This window comes from Balaenoptera borealis, assembly GCF_965194805.1.
Source record: "Balaenoptera borealis genome assembly, chromosome: 6".
Lineage (NCBI taxonomy): Eukaryota > Metazoa > Chordata > Mammalia > Artiodactyla > Balaenopteridae > Balaenoptera > Balaenoptera borealis.
Window position 1 is genome coordinate 78,642,709 of NC_138863.1, and position 15,575 is coordinate 78,658,283.

At 34.8% G+C, this 15,575-nt stretch overlaps 1 protein-coding gene across 4 annotated transcripts in view; it reads left to right on the forward strand.

Annotated features, from left to right (window-relative positions):
• Positions 1-15,575, forward strand: part of STAM2 (signal transducing adaptor molecule 2) — a 63,065-nt gene that overhangs the window by 33,744 nt on the left and 13,746 nt on the right. For 3 of the 4 annotated variants that reach the window (XM_082395764.1, XM_082395761.1, XM_082395763.1), the window contains exons 2-11: positions 1,651-1,735; positions 2,665-2,740; positions 2,851-2,949; positions 3,864-4,010; positions 5,576-5,645; positions 6,183-6,369; positions 9,628-9,722; positions 11,754-11,836; positions 11,971-12,058; positions 13,049-13,103. In XM_082395764.1, the coding sequence (XP_082251890.1) occupies positions 1,651-1,735; positions 2,665-2,740; positions 2,851-2,949; positions 3,864-4,010; positions 5,576-5,645; positions 6,183-6,369; positions 9,628-9,722; positions 11,754-11,836; positions 11,971-12,058; positions 13,049-13,103 (985 nt within the window). The remainder of the gene's footprint in view (positions 1-1,650; positions 1,736-2,664; positions 2,741-2,850; positions 2,950-3,863; positions 4,011-5,575; positions 5,646-6,182; positions 6,370-9,627; positions 9,723-11,753; positions 11,837-11,970; positions 12,059-13,048; positions 13,104-15,575) is intronic. The other variant, XM_082395762.1, reaches the window with a different exon arrangement.

The following is a 15,575-nucleotide window of genomic DNA, read 5'->3' on the forward strand; positions in this document are numbered from 1 at the left end:
ATGCAACATGTATATACAAGTCTTGTTTATTTATTCTGCCACCCTATGTCTTTTGATTGGAGCATTTAGTCAATTTGCATTTAAAGTAATTATTGATAGGTTTGTACTTACTGCCATTTTGTGAATTGTTTCTGGTTGTTATTGTAGTTCTTTTTTGTTCTTTTTTCCTTTGATCTCTTGTGATTTGGTGACCATCTTTAGTGTTACATTTGGATTCTTTTCTCTTTTTTGTATGTGTATCTATTGTAGGTTTTGGGGTGTTTTTTTTTTAGTAAATCTATTTATTTATTTTTGGCTGCGTTGGGTCTACATTGCTGCGCACAGGCTTTCTCTAGTTGCGGTGAGTGGGGACTATCCTTCATTGTGGTGCGCAGGCTTCTCATTGCGGTGGCTTCTCTTGTTGTGGAGTACAGACTCTAGGTGCATGGGCTTCAGTAGTTGTGGCATGCAGACTCAGTAGTTGTGGCACACAGGCTCAGTAGTTGTGGATCGCAGGCTCTAGAGCGCAGGCTCAGTAGTTGTGGCGCACGGGCTTAGTTGCTCTGCGGCATGTGGGATCTTCCTGGACCAGGGCTCGAACCCATGTCCCCTGCATTGGCAGGCAGATTCTTAACCACTGCACCACCGGGGAAGTCCTTATTGTAGGTTTTTTATTTGTGGTTAGCATGAAGTTTATGAATATCAACATATAGATATATATCGAGACATATACACATATATATAATCATATATATTTTTTGACTTGATAACTTCTTTTTTTATTAACTTATTTTATTTATATATTTGGCTGCATTGGGTCTTTGTTGCTCTGCACAGGCTTTCTCTAGTTGAGGCAAGCGGGGGCTACTCTTTGTTGCGGTGCGCGGGCTTCTCATCGCTTTGGCTTCTCGTTGCAGAGCACGGGCTCTAGGCATGCGGGCTTCAGTAGTTGTGGCACACAGGCTTAGTTGCTCCGCGGCATGTGGGATCTTCCAGGACCAGGGCTGGAACCCATGTCCCTTTCATTGGCAGGTGGATTCTTAACCACTGTGCCACCAGGGAAGTCCCGACTTGATGACTTCTTAAGTTCAAAAACATTCTAACCACCTTACATTTCCCTACACACACGTTTAATTTTTTTATGTCATATTTTACAATTTTTCATTTTTTGTATCCCTTAATTACTCTTGTGGTTATAGATGAATTTACTGTTTTTGTCTTTTAACCTCCTACCAGCTTTGTAGGTAGTTAGTCTACTACCTTTACTGTATATTTGCTTTTACCAGTGAGATTTTTCCTTTCATAATTTTCGTATTTCTAGTTGTGGTCTTTTCTGCTTAGAGAAGTCTCTTTAACATTTCTTGTAAAGCCAGCTTAGTGGTGCTGAACTCTTAGCTTTTGTTCGTTTGTGAAACTCATCTCTCCTTCAAATCTGAGTGATACCTTTGCTGGCTAGAGTATTCCTGTTTGTAGGTTTTTTCCTTTAATCACTTTGAACATATTGTGCCATGTTCTTCTGGCCTGTAGAGTTTCTGCCAAAAAGTCAGCTAATGGTCTTACAGGAGTTCCTTGTGTGTAACTGGTTGCTTTTCTCTTGCTGCTTTTATGTCTTTCTTGGTATTTATTGTTATGCAAGACATCCTTATTTTTGTGTGTGTTTATCTCTTATAGAAAAGGCCACAAATGAGTACAACACTGCAGAAGATTGGAGTCTTATTATGGACATATGTGACAAAGTTGGAAGCACTCCTAACGGGTAAGATGCCCAGTCATGCCCAGTGAATGTCTGGGAGCTTAATAATCTGTGTCTCTTATCCTGATGTAACTTTGGAAGGAAAATGGGATTTTTACTATTTCCTTTTGGGGGATAAAAGTAAAGACATGCTGGTGGCTGGATTTATGTGGTTAACCTCATCCTGAAAGAACAAATGAAAAGAATTGACCAAAAACTTGAAATATTAAAATGCATAATTAAAGCCTTGTTACAGTAGGGACACATCTTAACAATGAATAGACTTAATTATTTAGGGAATTCCCCTGTGACTTAGACATGTTTAATAATGAAGTAGATAAATATAATAACATAATACATATGTACTAAAAAGACCTTTCAATAATGAATAGGTAAATGCAATAAATCATAATGAAAAAATGAATATAAATAATGGTGCTTTGGGGATGGAATGGGGCAGTCAAGCTGAACTGATTATACGTTAGAAGTTTAGAAGACTGATGAAAGCATTTGTTTTAACATTACAGCTTTTCAAAGTGCATTCATGCATGTTTATACTTAAATCTTTTGAGACTATATATCTTGCTAGTTTTTTTCCCTACAACATAAGAATTTGCTGTGTGAAAGCTCAGTCTGTCTTGAAGAAATGAAAAGGTAATTTATATGATATTGTTTTCTTGTGTTGACTGACCTTTTTTGAAATGATTTGGCTCTTCATTTTTGATTTTGGAATGTACAACCTTTGCAACAAGTTTTCTTTTTCTTTTTCTTTTTTTTTTAAAGTTCTACAAGTCTATGAGCAAAACATTATGTAAGATCATTTTATAGATTTAGTCCTTTAATGAAGTGACGTTTGCAGGTGTATACATAAGGTATTCTGCTACCAAATAACTTTAAATTTAAAAGTAAATGTTTGAATTGAAATTCTGAACACTTAACCTTCATTTTTTTAGAGCAAAAGATTGCCTAAAAGCCATAATGAAAAGGGTAAATCATAAGGTTCCTCATGTTGCTCTGCAGGCATTAACTGTAAGTGAAAGTCATGTTATTATTTGACCCAAATTTTAAATGTGTATTTATTTCAGTTAAGTAAGATAATACCTCAACATTTGTATATTGATTTTTATTTTAATTAATAGCTTCTTGGGGCTTGTGTGGCAAACTGTGGAAAGATATTTCATTTAGAAGTATGTTCCCGTGATTTTGCAACAGAAGTACGTGCTGTGATCAAAAATAAGGTAAATTTTAAAAAGAGAAGAAATTTAAGTCATTAAAAAATACATGTGCTGTGTTATTTTAACTATACAAAGCATTAATAGAGTTGTATAGTAAGGGAAATCATTTTAGATAGTTTTGAAATGAAAAAAACTTTCTGTCCTAAAATTTGTTGTTGCATTTGTAGCACCAAAAACTGTTTTCCTCCCCAAAGCATATATATTAGTGATAATAGCTGATCTTTATTGAGGGTTAGCAGTCACTCCTTTAAGCATTTTATGTATGCTACCTTGTTTAAAGCTTTTAACAACCCTTAGAAGTTAGATTCCCTTATCATTCCTATTTTATAGATGCAGAAACAGACTTAAGAGAAGTTAAGTAACTTGTCTAAGGTTATGCAGCTACTAAGTGGCATAGCTGATGTTCAGATCCAGGTTTCTGTGACTTCAGAGTCCAAACTACCTACCATTCTGTCCTGATTCCCATTAGAGATGGTGAGCAAAGGGGCCCTTTATTTTAGAGCAGGGTGGAGAGGGTCTTCTTGATGGGGTTGTTATTAATTTATTTCTGTTAGAAGCTCTGAAGCACTATTCTCATGCTATTAGTGGCAAAAATATCAGAATTTTAGTTTAGTTTATATAAAAAGCTTAATCTAATATTGAGAATATTAAGAAAACATAAAAGAAATAACCTCTGAATATAATAGATTCATTGTCATTGTATAAGACATAAACATTGATGTTCAAAAAGGGTAATTTTCCAAGAAACAACTATATATTAAAATGTAAATAAGCATTTATCAAGTGCTCATTTAGGCTAAGGATTGCTAGATTTTGTTGATGTTCATAAAATTAGAGAATTTTGGTGGTAATTCTCTTTGTTAAATAATTCAAGTACTTATTTTAACAATTTTTTTTCTTTGCCTTTTCTTTAAAAGGCTCATCCTAAAGTATGTGAAAAACTGAAATCTTTAATGGTGGAGTGGTCAGAAGAATTTCAGAAGGACCCTCAGTTTAGTCTGATATCTGCAACTATTAAATCTATGAAAGAAGAAGGAATTACTTTTCCTTCAGCAGGTTCTCAGGTAAGAGATCATTCAGACTCATGGTTGACCCTATAGTATTTTGAAGGTATATACCTTGGGTAAAAGCTGGGCAAGGTTTATCTTAGTCATCATTGCTCACCTGCACTCTACATGAGTCTATCTAGCGTAGTGCCTTATATTGAGTAGACATTGTAATTGTCAAGTGAATTACTTCTACAAATGAGAACTTTGAGAAGTGAGTCATCCATAAATAATCTGTTTAATGCTGCTCTGAATGTAGAGTCATGCAAAAGGCATAGATGTGTGAGAGAGCCCTTATGTTCAAGAAATTTATAGTCAATTTGGAGGGTAACTATATACATGTGAAAAATAACTAATTATAAGTGACAAATATGGATGAGGGATACACAAGCTAGATGCCAGGAGGGAGAGGTTAACTACAGATTGTGATGGTGAAGAAGGTGAAGAGTAGAATTTTTAGGCTAGAATGTATTTCAATATGTAGAGTGGAGTAAAGAGGTCATCAAGGAAGGAATGACATGAACCAGTTCATGGACTTGAGAAAGCTCAGGACCTGTTTGTTGAAGAGTGAATATGCCTGGAGTGAATGGTGTAGTTTACATATAAGATGGGGTGAACTGTAAGTTGAGAAATTTATTTGGGGATGTAGGGGGTAGCTTTAGTAGGACAGGGGTGGAAGCAGGGATGATGAGTCACAGAGTAGGTTGTTTATTTTAGTCTGTGGGAGAAAAACACCGTGTCTTGGCTTTTGCTCTCCGTGCCTTTTGTTTTCCAGGATGTGGGCTAGGCAAAGAGACTAAGAGAAGTACTGTATATTTTTTTTAAATTTTGGACTGTAGACTGAAGACACAAAAAGAACCTTTATAGCTGACCAGGCCTAAGGGTTCAAGGTAGAATTTTGAGATAAAAACCTTATAAGTAATAAAAGGCTAGCATTTTCCTGCTCTGTCCTTTCTGCAGGTCATTCTCAAAAATCTGTGTTAAAGAACTGGTTGATGGTTCAGAATCCTGGACATCTCTGTCTTCCATGCCTTTAAGTTTAACCATGGCCTTCCTTAGTCCTCTGCTATGCCTGAAGAGCCACCACCATTCAAACACAATGAGTAGTAAAAGGGGGCTTAACGTGTATGCCTAGAGCTGCACCTGTTGTCCGCATCCTCCCTCCTCTTCTCTTCAGTCATTATCGTGGCTTCTTGCTTCTCCTGCTCGCGTAGCCCTGCGCCTCTAGCAGTGTAGCACCTCTCACTGAATGAGAGACCTGGGACCACTGAGATCAGGAAGTGCAATCAGGAAAGATTCATATTTACGTACTTTCTGTATGCCAGGTTCTGTGTCAGATACTAAGATTTATGCAAAATGTAAGCCAGTTCGTGCCCTTTGTGATTTTTTAATGTTTTCTTGAAAATTCTGATGTTCTGTTTTAGTGCTTGAAAACAACTACTTAAAATTATCACAAAGACCTTCACTTTTAAGTGGACTCATTAGTTACATCAGTTTTTTTTTAAATTAGCATGAGCGAGTAATCATAGAACTTGTGTTTTCCTTGAAAAGGTAGTTGTGTTCATTTTACTCATACATTACAGACTGTCTCAGTTGCTGCCAAGAATGGTACATCATCGAACAAAAACAAAGAAGATGAAGATATAGCTAAAGGTAAAGAAGGGATCAAGCACGTGTAATTTAGTGTTGCTAATCTAAAAACGAGTGGAGTCTGAAAAGTAAGAGAAACAGTTGACGTGATATAAGATTAATTGAACTCATAATCGTTGTCAGTAACATGTATTTAATGTCCTACCTTTGACGAGATTACATTTCACCTTTTCTTTAATGCCAGAGTTATGAGTCAAGCACAGAAATATGTTCGTGACTTGTCCTATATGGAAAGCTACCCATATTATAATGTCACAATCTGTTTGCTGTAAAAATAATAGCTGCTGTATATGACAGACTGTGATAATAAGGAATGAGCAAAAACTTATTTTAAAAAATGTCATGGTTCTCTGCCCTGTCCCCTCTCCCCTTCCTGCCCCCACAAAAGCTAAATTGTTTAGCATTTAACTGGACAAATAAAATATTCGCTTGATTTATTCTTATTAAATAGCACATTATGTAATATTTCTTATTAAAGTTTTAAAAAATCAGAATTAATTCTGGCTGTCTTGTTTTTTGCATGTTAATTTTTCAAACTAGCTATTGAATTATCATTGCAAGAGCAGAAGCAGCAGCACACAGAAACAAAATCCTTATATCCATCTGCAGAAATTCAGTCAAATAATAAAGTTGCAAGGAAAGTGAGAGCTTTATATGATTTTGAAGCTGTTGAGGACAATGAACTCACCTTTAAACATGGTGAAATTATTATTGTTTTGGATGACAGGTATGTTTTAAATATTTCTAGAATATTTTGAAGTTATTAAGTATAATACCCTTAATTTAGAATGCTGGATATTCAGCTTTTGACTTTGGTGTATTTAAATCATACTAGAAGCTTTTCTACCTTAGTTATTTTTTTCTCAAATTAGACTGGGTAGTGTGAGTTTCTTATTCTTTTGTTAAATTTGGTAATAAAGTATTCTTTAGATCTTGGATTAAAAATGTATTAAATAATATTGTTTATTATCACAATTGGGAAACAGAAATATTCAGTCATCTGAATGCATTTATGTTAGGAGTTGTATATACTAAAATTACTGGCAAAAAAAAACTTTAGGAAGAGATATAGCTATATTACCTTTGATCAGTGCAACCAAAAACTATACTCAGCTCCTCCGCAATTCTTAATCTGCTACTGCCTCTCCCTCGCAATTTCTCTATCACTTAAAGTTGTAATAAAGAATAGATCTGTCTGTATTGGGCCTAAGTCTATTTTACTTTGCTTTTAAAAGAAGTTGATGAAATTTAGCAAGAGTGAGACCTAATAGCTTGTTGCTATGAAGAGAGATTGCAAATGTATTTGGTATCCATTATAAATAACTTAGTAAGGATACATTAGTATATTTTTAAATGGGTAGATACACAAAATCATTTTACTTTGCCACAGTAAATATTTATTGAGAAAATGTTATGTAAATAAACCTTGTTTATAATAAAAAAGTGAATGAGGGCACAGTTCTTTCTTCATAAAACCTAGAATAAAGTAAGGGAGTTAAAGTTAGAGGTAATTAGGTGGGATGCAGATTGTGAATGCCATAAGAGGTAATGTTGGGGTCCAGAAAAAAGCAGAATCACACCTGGTACAAGCATCTAGGAAAGAAGGCTTATACCCAGGGGGTCTATTTCAGGTGTTTGGAAAGGAATAGACAAAATTATCATTTCCAGATTCTGTGGTTGTCCATATACAAGGTCCAAGAGAATCAATGATCAAACCATTAAAACTGATAAGAGTTCATCATGTTGTTGGATATAAGCTCAGTATACAAAAATCAGTGGTATGCTTTAATCACAACTATTTAGAAAATGTAGTAGAAAAAAATGTCATTCTCAATAGTCACAAAAATTATAAATGATCGAGGAATAAATAAACCTAACAAAGGTACATAAGGACTTTATGGAAAAAATTATAAAATTCTTTGAAAGATACAAAGGAATATAAATATATGTAATATATTTATGTAAATATAAATGGAGAGAGATACCATGTTTATGGTGAAGAAACCTTAATATTTTAAAGATTTAATTTTTCCAATGTTAATGCATAAACAGTGCATTTCCAATTAAAAGCCCAATAAGACTTTTTTTTAGAGAACTTGAAAACATTTTAATTTTAACATTAGTATGGAAATGTGAAGGTATACAGTAACATAGAGAAGGTACTTTCCCTGCCAAGTATCAAGGCATATTAACAAGCTGTAGTAAATAAATACATAGACTGTTGCAACAGGATGGAATCCAAAAATAGGCTCATGAACAGATAGCAGCTTGCTGTTTGAAAGATAGGCTATCATAAATCAGTAGAAAAATTGGTGTACTATTAAGTAAATTTTGCTGGGATGAATGGTTTTTTATGCAGTATAAATAAAATTTGATTCAGCTTCACACAGTACATAAAATTTCATTCCAAATAAATTAAAGACCTAAACGTGGGAGAGGGATATAAAGGAAAACCTGAAACTATTAAACAAGTATATAGGAGAATAGGAGTTCAAGGATAGAGAAAGATTTCTTTTTAAAAAAAAGTATAGGGATTTCCCTGGTGGTGCAGTGGATAAGACTCCACGCTCCCGATACAGGGGTTCGACCCCTGGTCAGGGAACTAGATCCCACATGCATGCCGCAACTAAGAGTTCATATGCCACAACTAAGGAGCCCACCTGCCACAACTGAGGAGCCCATGTGTCACAACTAAAGGAGCCCACCTGCTGCAACTAAGGAGTCCGCCTGCTGCAACTAAGACCCAGCACAACCAGATAAATAAATAAATATTTTAAAAAATTAAAAAAAATTAAAAAGTGTAAACCATAAAAGGTTGCTAAATTTGATTATAGAAACAGAAAACAACATGCAATAAAAGAAAACCGTAAGCATATGTTAAAAGACAGTGACAGTTTGAGAGAAGGTATTTGCATAATGCAGACAAACAAATGCTATTCAGAATACGTACAGAACTCCTACATATCCATGAAAAGAGACAAGTGACCCAGTGGGAAACGAAAAGTGGACAGAAGGTATGAACGAGCAGTTTACAGAAGAGGCATTTTGGATGCTCAGAAGTACAGATGAGCACAGCAGTGAGAGATGATTTCTCCTGTGTGACATCATGTGTTGATTGGACAGTTAACACGCATGAGCAGAAATGACATTCTCACACACCGCTGAGGGAAAGGAGGATGGTGAATTGCCACAACCACTTTAGGGAACATTTGGCAATACTAGTAATGTGTTCTGTGGCCCTGCAAGTCCATGTCTGTGAATAAGCTAGAGAATTGTTGCATGTGCACCCTAAAATCTAGAATGATTATTGCCCCAATTTTCATAAGGGTGAAAGACTGGAAATAACCTAAATGTCCACCTGTATGGGGATGGATAAATCAACTATGCCATGTTTGTGTGATGGATCTTTAAAAGGAATAAGCAAGAGCTGAAAGTATTGACATAAAATTTAAAAGATCTATAATGACTAGCATTTATATCTGTAGAGCTGGCTATAGATATCTATAGGTATATAGATATCTATAGATATATAGATATTGATATCTATAGAGTTTACTATATAGATATTTATATCTATAGAGTTTACTATATAGATATAGTAAAAGAATAAAAAATACACTTGAAGGAAGGTGACATACCAACTTGATAGTGGTGGTATGAAGGATGGATGTGAGTTTGGGACTTGGGGATGTTGATAAAGGAAACTTCAGTGTTATTTATAATGTTTTGGTTTTTTATAAGGCCCAGAATCAAATACGACCAATTGCTGATTGGTTCTAAATTTAAGTATGGGAGTATGGATGTTTATTTTATTTGTGTTTTTTTATAGTTCCTATTAAGTTTAAGAAGAACTGCATTTAAATATAGTGGGATTTGAGCTGGTATTTTCAAAGTAGGCTAAATTTAATTTTTATCTTAATTATTCTTGACATTAGTGTACTGAAATGTAGAGTTAACAAGTGACATTTTTGTACTGTATTTTCAGTGATGCCAATTGGTGGAAAGGAGAAAATCACAGAGGAATAGGACTCTTCCCATCTAATTTTGTAACAACTAATTTAAACATAGAACCTGAGGCAGGTAAGTTAAGTCTGAGGGAAGGTTAAACCTATTGAAGTTTTTTTTAACTTGAATTTTGTGGTTCAGTTTGAAATATAAAGTAGATTGGCATTTAACTCTTGTTTTAAATCATTTATTTATAAGCAATACAGTTTAACCTACTCCTTACCAAATTAAGGCGTTAACTTATCCCAGGTCAATTCCAAGAGTTATTTCCTTATCACTATATTTTAAATCCTTTGAGAGCTAATGTACAGAGGTACATTTAAGGCATAAAATAAGCTGTGCCTCACCATGTAAATATTTAAATCAATGTAATTATGGTTTAAGAGGCAGTATGTGTTTGTTCAGTACAAAAAAATATTTGTTTTATTCATCACTGAAGCACAGTATCAAAGCGGGCAGGGGGTGGGGTGGTGGTTGGGAGAACTGGTTGACAAGCGCTGAGTGTGATTACAGGGGTTAGGAGTACGCCTAAGTTTTAGACTTTTCCTCGCCTTGATTTGATCCTAGCGAACTCAGAACAATAACAAAGTCATGTAATCAAGACAGTAGGTCCCTAGTTCAGATCTTCTGAACTTCACTCAGTTTTGCAGCCATAGACCGTACCCCTCAGCTGCTGCCAACCATACAGAGAAAGCTTCCATTTGTTAGGCAGGCAGGGAGTTGGGAGGAGCTGAGTGTAAAGAATAGCTGATGCTAATATTAATGATGGTGAGGATCAAAAATAGAATTGCTCAGTGGTGTTTAAGCACTCATTTGTCAGGTGTTATGCCAAATCTTTTGCTTGCACTATTTCGTTTAATGTTCATAAGTCTGTGAGTAGGTACTTTTGTTACCTCATTTTACAGATAAGGAAACTGATGCTGAGGTTATGTGGCTAGTAGGTTACAGCCAGGATACTAAAGTCAGCCAGTCTGCCATTAGAATGTACTTGTACTAACTGACTCACTGCTGGACATACTGCTTCTAATGTTTATAGTTCTAGAGAAAGAACTTAAATTGAAAGCTCTCTGTACTGTGTTTAACATCATCTTTGTATGGGTAGGGTGATGCATTGAATTAAAATGAAGTTGAGAGAGATGAATACTGAGTGCTCTGCCACTATTTATACTTTTTATTCCTCTAGTCTGACTCTCTAAGTAGGTATGAAAATTGGAGACACTAGTTTTAATAACTTGACAGACCAGGGAATCCTATACTATGGTGATTTCCCCTTGGCATAGGCTAGAGAGATTGAACTGCAGTTTTAAAAGGAAAAAATATTTGGGGTTTTCAGTAAGTCCTCATGTTATGCTGAGCTCTCCTCCTTAGGGCGTATTTGAAAGTTAGCCAAATATTTGAAATAACTGTTGGGACTTAAAAGTTCTTTGGTTATATAAATTTTGATTATAATTTTTTTACTAAAATTTACTTTATTAAAATATAGTACATTATAGCAGTACTCCAGTGAGCACTTAAATAGTTTTTTGTATATGTATGTTTGTAAGTTATTTTTCAGCCTTCTTTTTCCTATGAAAAGTTTTTGTTTTGTGTCGCTTTAACTGTTATCAAAGTTAGGTTGAAATCAAGTCTATTTTTTTGTACATATAGAAAATAATTTTTTATAGCAAGGAAAGAGTGTAGAAGGAGTTCATAGATTTAACTCTGAAATTAGCTAACTAGATAATACTCTGTCTACTCTCTTATATATATATATTCACCCTAGTGATAACACTCAGTTTTCAGGAAAGTGCCTGTAATGACAGTTCCCATGAATATTGCTTACTTGTTCCTCTAGAATGTAAGTTCCATCAGGGCAGGGATTCTTGTCTGCTTTATTCGCTGGTGTATTTCCAATGCCTAGAACAATGCCTGGCACGTAGTAAGGGCTAAATAAATGGTTGTGGCATGAATGAGTGAACGTACGTAATAATGTATATTGATTATGAAATGTGGTGATTATTTAAAGGGTTTCCATTTTCTTATGGATAATCACAGGCTACTTATAAATTAATGACTAAAATACCAAAGTAAATACTAAGGAACTTAAAGTTTACTTTGTTTCCATAGCAGCTGTGGACAAATTGAATGTAATTGATGATGAGGAGGAGGAAATTAAGAAGTCAGAGCCTGAGCCTGTTTATATAGATGAGGTAGGATCCTTCTTTTGTGTAATGGTTAAACTGTCGAGACTTAAAATGTGTTATCCTTGAGAATGCTTGGAAAGAGTAATTTTTATTCTCATTGAAATTAACACTCTTTGTAAAGTGTCCTATTACTTTTTTAGGATAAGATGGATAGAGCCCTGCAGGTACTGCAGAGTATAGATCCAACAGATTCAAAACCAGACTCCCAAGACCTCTTGGACTTAGAAGGTACTAAGTGAATATTAGTGATTAATGTCATTTAATGTTTTAGCTATTTATAATGTCTTAAATTTCTTCTGCTTTGGGTTGCTTCCAGAGTTTAGAAATCTCTGGTGGGAAATAGACTGGTGTAGTAAATGAGTAAACATATTACTTAGAAGATGTTGCTATAAAACTGCCTATCCTGTCCAGTGAAGAAGTCTTTGCTTTTCTGTAATATCACTAGTGAAACTTGCAGTCCAAAAAAGGACAGAATTAGAAATAACAGCATATTAATTGAGTCAAAATGTTAGAAATTCTTACTCCTCTTTTAATTCTCTTGTGTCATAATTTTAAATGTCAAAATTATACATGATCTGTGTTAACTTTGTAATGCAGTTATTTGATGCATGCTGATGTGTCTTTTTAGACTCTAAGAATTCTGAAACAATTAAAACAAATGTCTTTATGCCTTTTTTAATCCATTGGGAGAAAAATCTCTGTGATAAATGGATAAATGTTATTAAATTTTTTTATGGAAGAAAGCCTGGTTATGAATATAGAATATTGTACTATTGTATCAATGTTTACATTTGGAGATATATGAAATGTTTTATTTTGAAATGGCTTAAATAAATGAAAAATGTTCATATCTAATCTCTACATAATTACATATTTTATACACTGTGACTCAAATTCCTTTTACTTTAGCTAATAATAGTTTTCTAGGTATTTTTAAGATTTTTGAGGTAACTCCAAATTTCAGTCTGCAAACTTAGTACTTCCAGAGAACATGGTGGGATTTCTGTTCTGATTTTGACTTTGCCTTGGTCACATGATATTAATGTTGGTGCTGAATAGTATTAAATTTGGTCTTTTATAGTCCCTTCTCTAGCATAAGCTTAATTCTCTTTGTATTTTGCATGGTGTTGCATATTGGTGCTCTGTTGTTCAAAATTGTTGAAATTGACTTAAACTGGTTTTTACTTTCAAGATTTTAAAATATTTTTGTATTTACAGATATCTGCCAACGGATGGGTCCAATGATAGATGAAAAACTTGAAGAGATTGATAGGTGAGATTCTTCATGCAGGAAATAACAAATATAGTTTTCCTAAGTTTACTTGTTTTTGGCAGAACTTTAAGCTAGGGAGTTTTTGTTGAACTGTTCCAATCTTTTGAAATTGTTTCTCAGTTTCCAGAACTCTTACAAACTAATAGCAGAATGGTACTTTTGATTTTGGTGCAGTTTTTTTCATGTCAGTATATTACATGCAGAGTGATAGACTCCAGCTCTTACAGTGCCAGTCTTCCTTTTCCTACTTGGGCTGGAGTTGAGAGATAATGAGTCGTGAAGAATAAAGCACAAAAATGAGAATAGGGATCTTAGGCAAGCATTGTTTTGTTATATAATGAGAAGTAGTATTTGTAAAACTTTCAAATGAAATTTCCTATGTGTGTGTGACTCTAAATCCAGTGTATATACCTTCTGTTCTCATTTTTGTTCCTTGTATTTCTGTATCTCTGTTGTCCTTTTAATTTCATTATCCCATCTAGTCTTACACTTCCTTAGAAATAGTAGCACTGAAAGACAGACTGTCAGGGTTTTGAGCTTTTAACTTAGTTTTGCTCCTTCTCTTATTCCTCAGAGCTTTCTATCTGAAGTCAGAGGGGGCAGCCATAGTGAATGGCAGACAAGGGAGAAGGCTTTAGTGTTCTACCATCCTCCCTTTGTGTTTACTGAACTTGTGTACAAAACAACACAACAAGAACAGGAACTACTTTACTTCTTATCTGCCTTTACCAGAGAAGAGTAGTAGCAGCAAGATTTTTTCTCGTCACTGAAGATTATAATCGTTGTTCCCTGGGACTTTTTTTTTTGTAAATTTGTTGTATTTTCTACAGAAATGAAAAATAAATCCCTGTCGCAGTAAATGAAATGATGGTAGCAGTTTCATCACATTTTATTGGTCTTATTTTGGAGAAAGCATTGAATATCTACCTATACATCTGTTACTTTGGTTTCATTGAAGGCATGTTAATGGTCAGTGAATAATCAAATGGGAAAGATTAAAAAGAAAAATAGTATTATCTTAGGTGTGGCTAGGGGTGCAATTATTATAAACCTTTCTGGAGCCTAAACATAGTCTATATCTTTTAACCCAGCAATACTAAATACATAGGGATATATGCAAAGATTTAGCTCTTAGAGTGTTCTTCACAGTATTATTTATAACAAACTTGAAAGTAACTAAAATATCTTTCTTTTTCTCCCTTAATTTTTATTTATTTATTTATTTATTTTCGGCTGCATTGGGTCTTTGTTGCTGCGCGCGGGCTTTCTCTAGTTGCAGCGAGCTGGGGCTACTCTTCATTGCAGTGTGCAGGCTTCTCATTGCGGTGGCTTCTCTTGTTGCAGAGCACGGGCTCTAGGCGCGCGGGCTTCAGTAGTTGTGGCTCACGGGCTGTAGAGCGCAGGCTCAGTAGTTGTGGCACAGGGGCTTAGTTGCTCTGCGGCATGTGGGATCTTCCAGGACCCGGGCTCGAACCTGTATCCCCTGCATTGGAGGTAGATTCTTAACCACTGCGCCACCGGGGAAGCCCTAAAATGTCTTTCAATGTGAGATTGGTTTAAAAAACTTCTACATCCATACATTCTACAATAAAAAGCATTACCATTGATAAATATCTATTGGCATGGAAAGATGTCATGCTATATAATGGAAAAAAACCGAAGATATGACAGTATAATTTTATTTTTGTTGATAAAAAAGAATATCTTCAGAGAAAAAGGTCTAGAACAATTAAAAATTAGAGTGATATTTTCTGATATGAGTTAATTTTTTGAGTGAAAGCTCACCTGTTAACCAGTTCTCTCTTCAATTTCAGTTCCTGAATAGGCCAGCTGGCATTTTCCATTCCGTGCCCACTAACTGCAGATGCATCTCCTGTTCTGGAAAATGCTTACTGTTCTGCAGAAAATTTTTATTGACTATTTACCTTTGTCAAACATTCAGAGATGAATAAAATATTGCTTCTTCCCTTGAATGGATCATTGTCAGTTTGTTTTTCCTTAAAAGAAAAACAACTTTACTGTCAGAATTTAAAATTTTACATTTCATGTCTGTCTGTCATTGTACAGAATGAAATTTTGTAGCATTTATCACACTAGGAAATTATATTGTGTAAACAATATAAATTGACCAAAAAAAAGTGTACATAGAGTTATTGAAGAGAGATCCATAGCTTGAACTTAACTATGTTCCAGGCTGTTCTAACGTTCTTTCCTACTACCTTCCGAAAACCGTTTCCTACCACCTTAATCAAATTGCCCTTTTCATTCTTCCCTCGTGTACCCTTCTCGTTCCTTTCACTTGCCTTAATTCACAGTTTCCCACTGACCTGACTTAGTCTTCCTTTTTTTGCTTGGCCTCTCCATCCTTCCTCAGGTGCCAACTTAAGTCCCAGCTTCTCCCTAAAGCATTTTCAGTCAAATTAATCCCCTCCTCTAAACTCTTCTGTTCCCTACCTATTTCATTTAATTTTG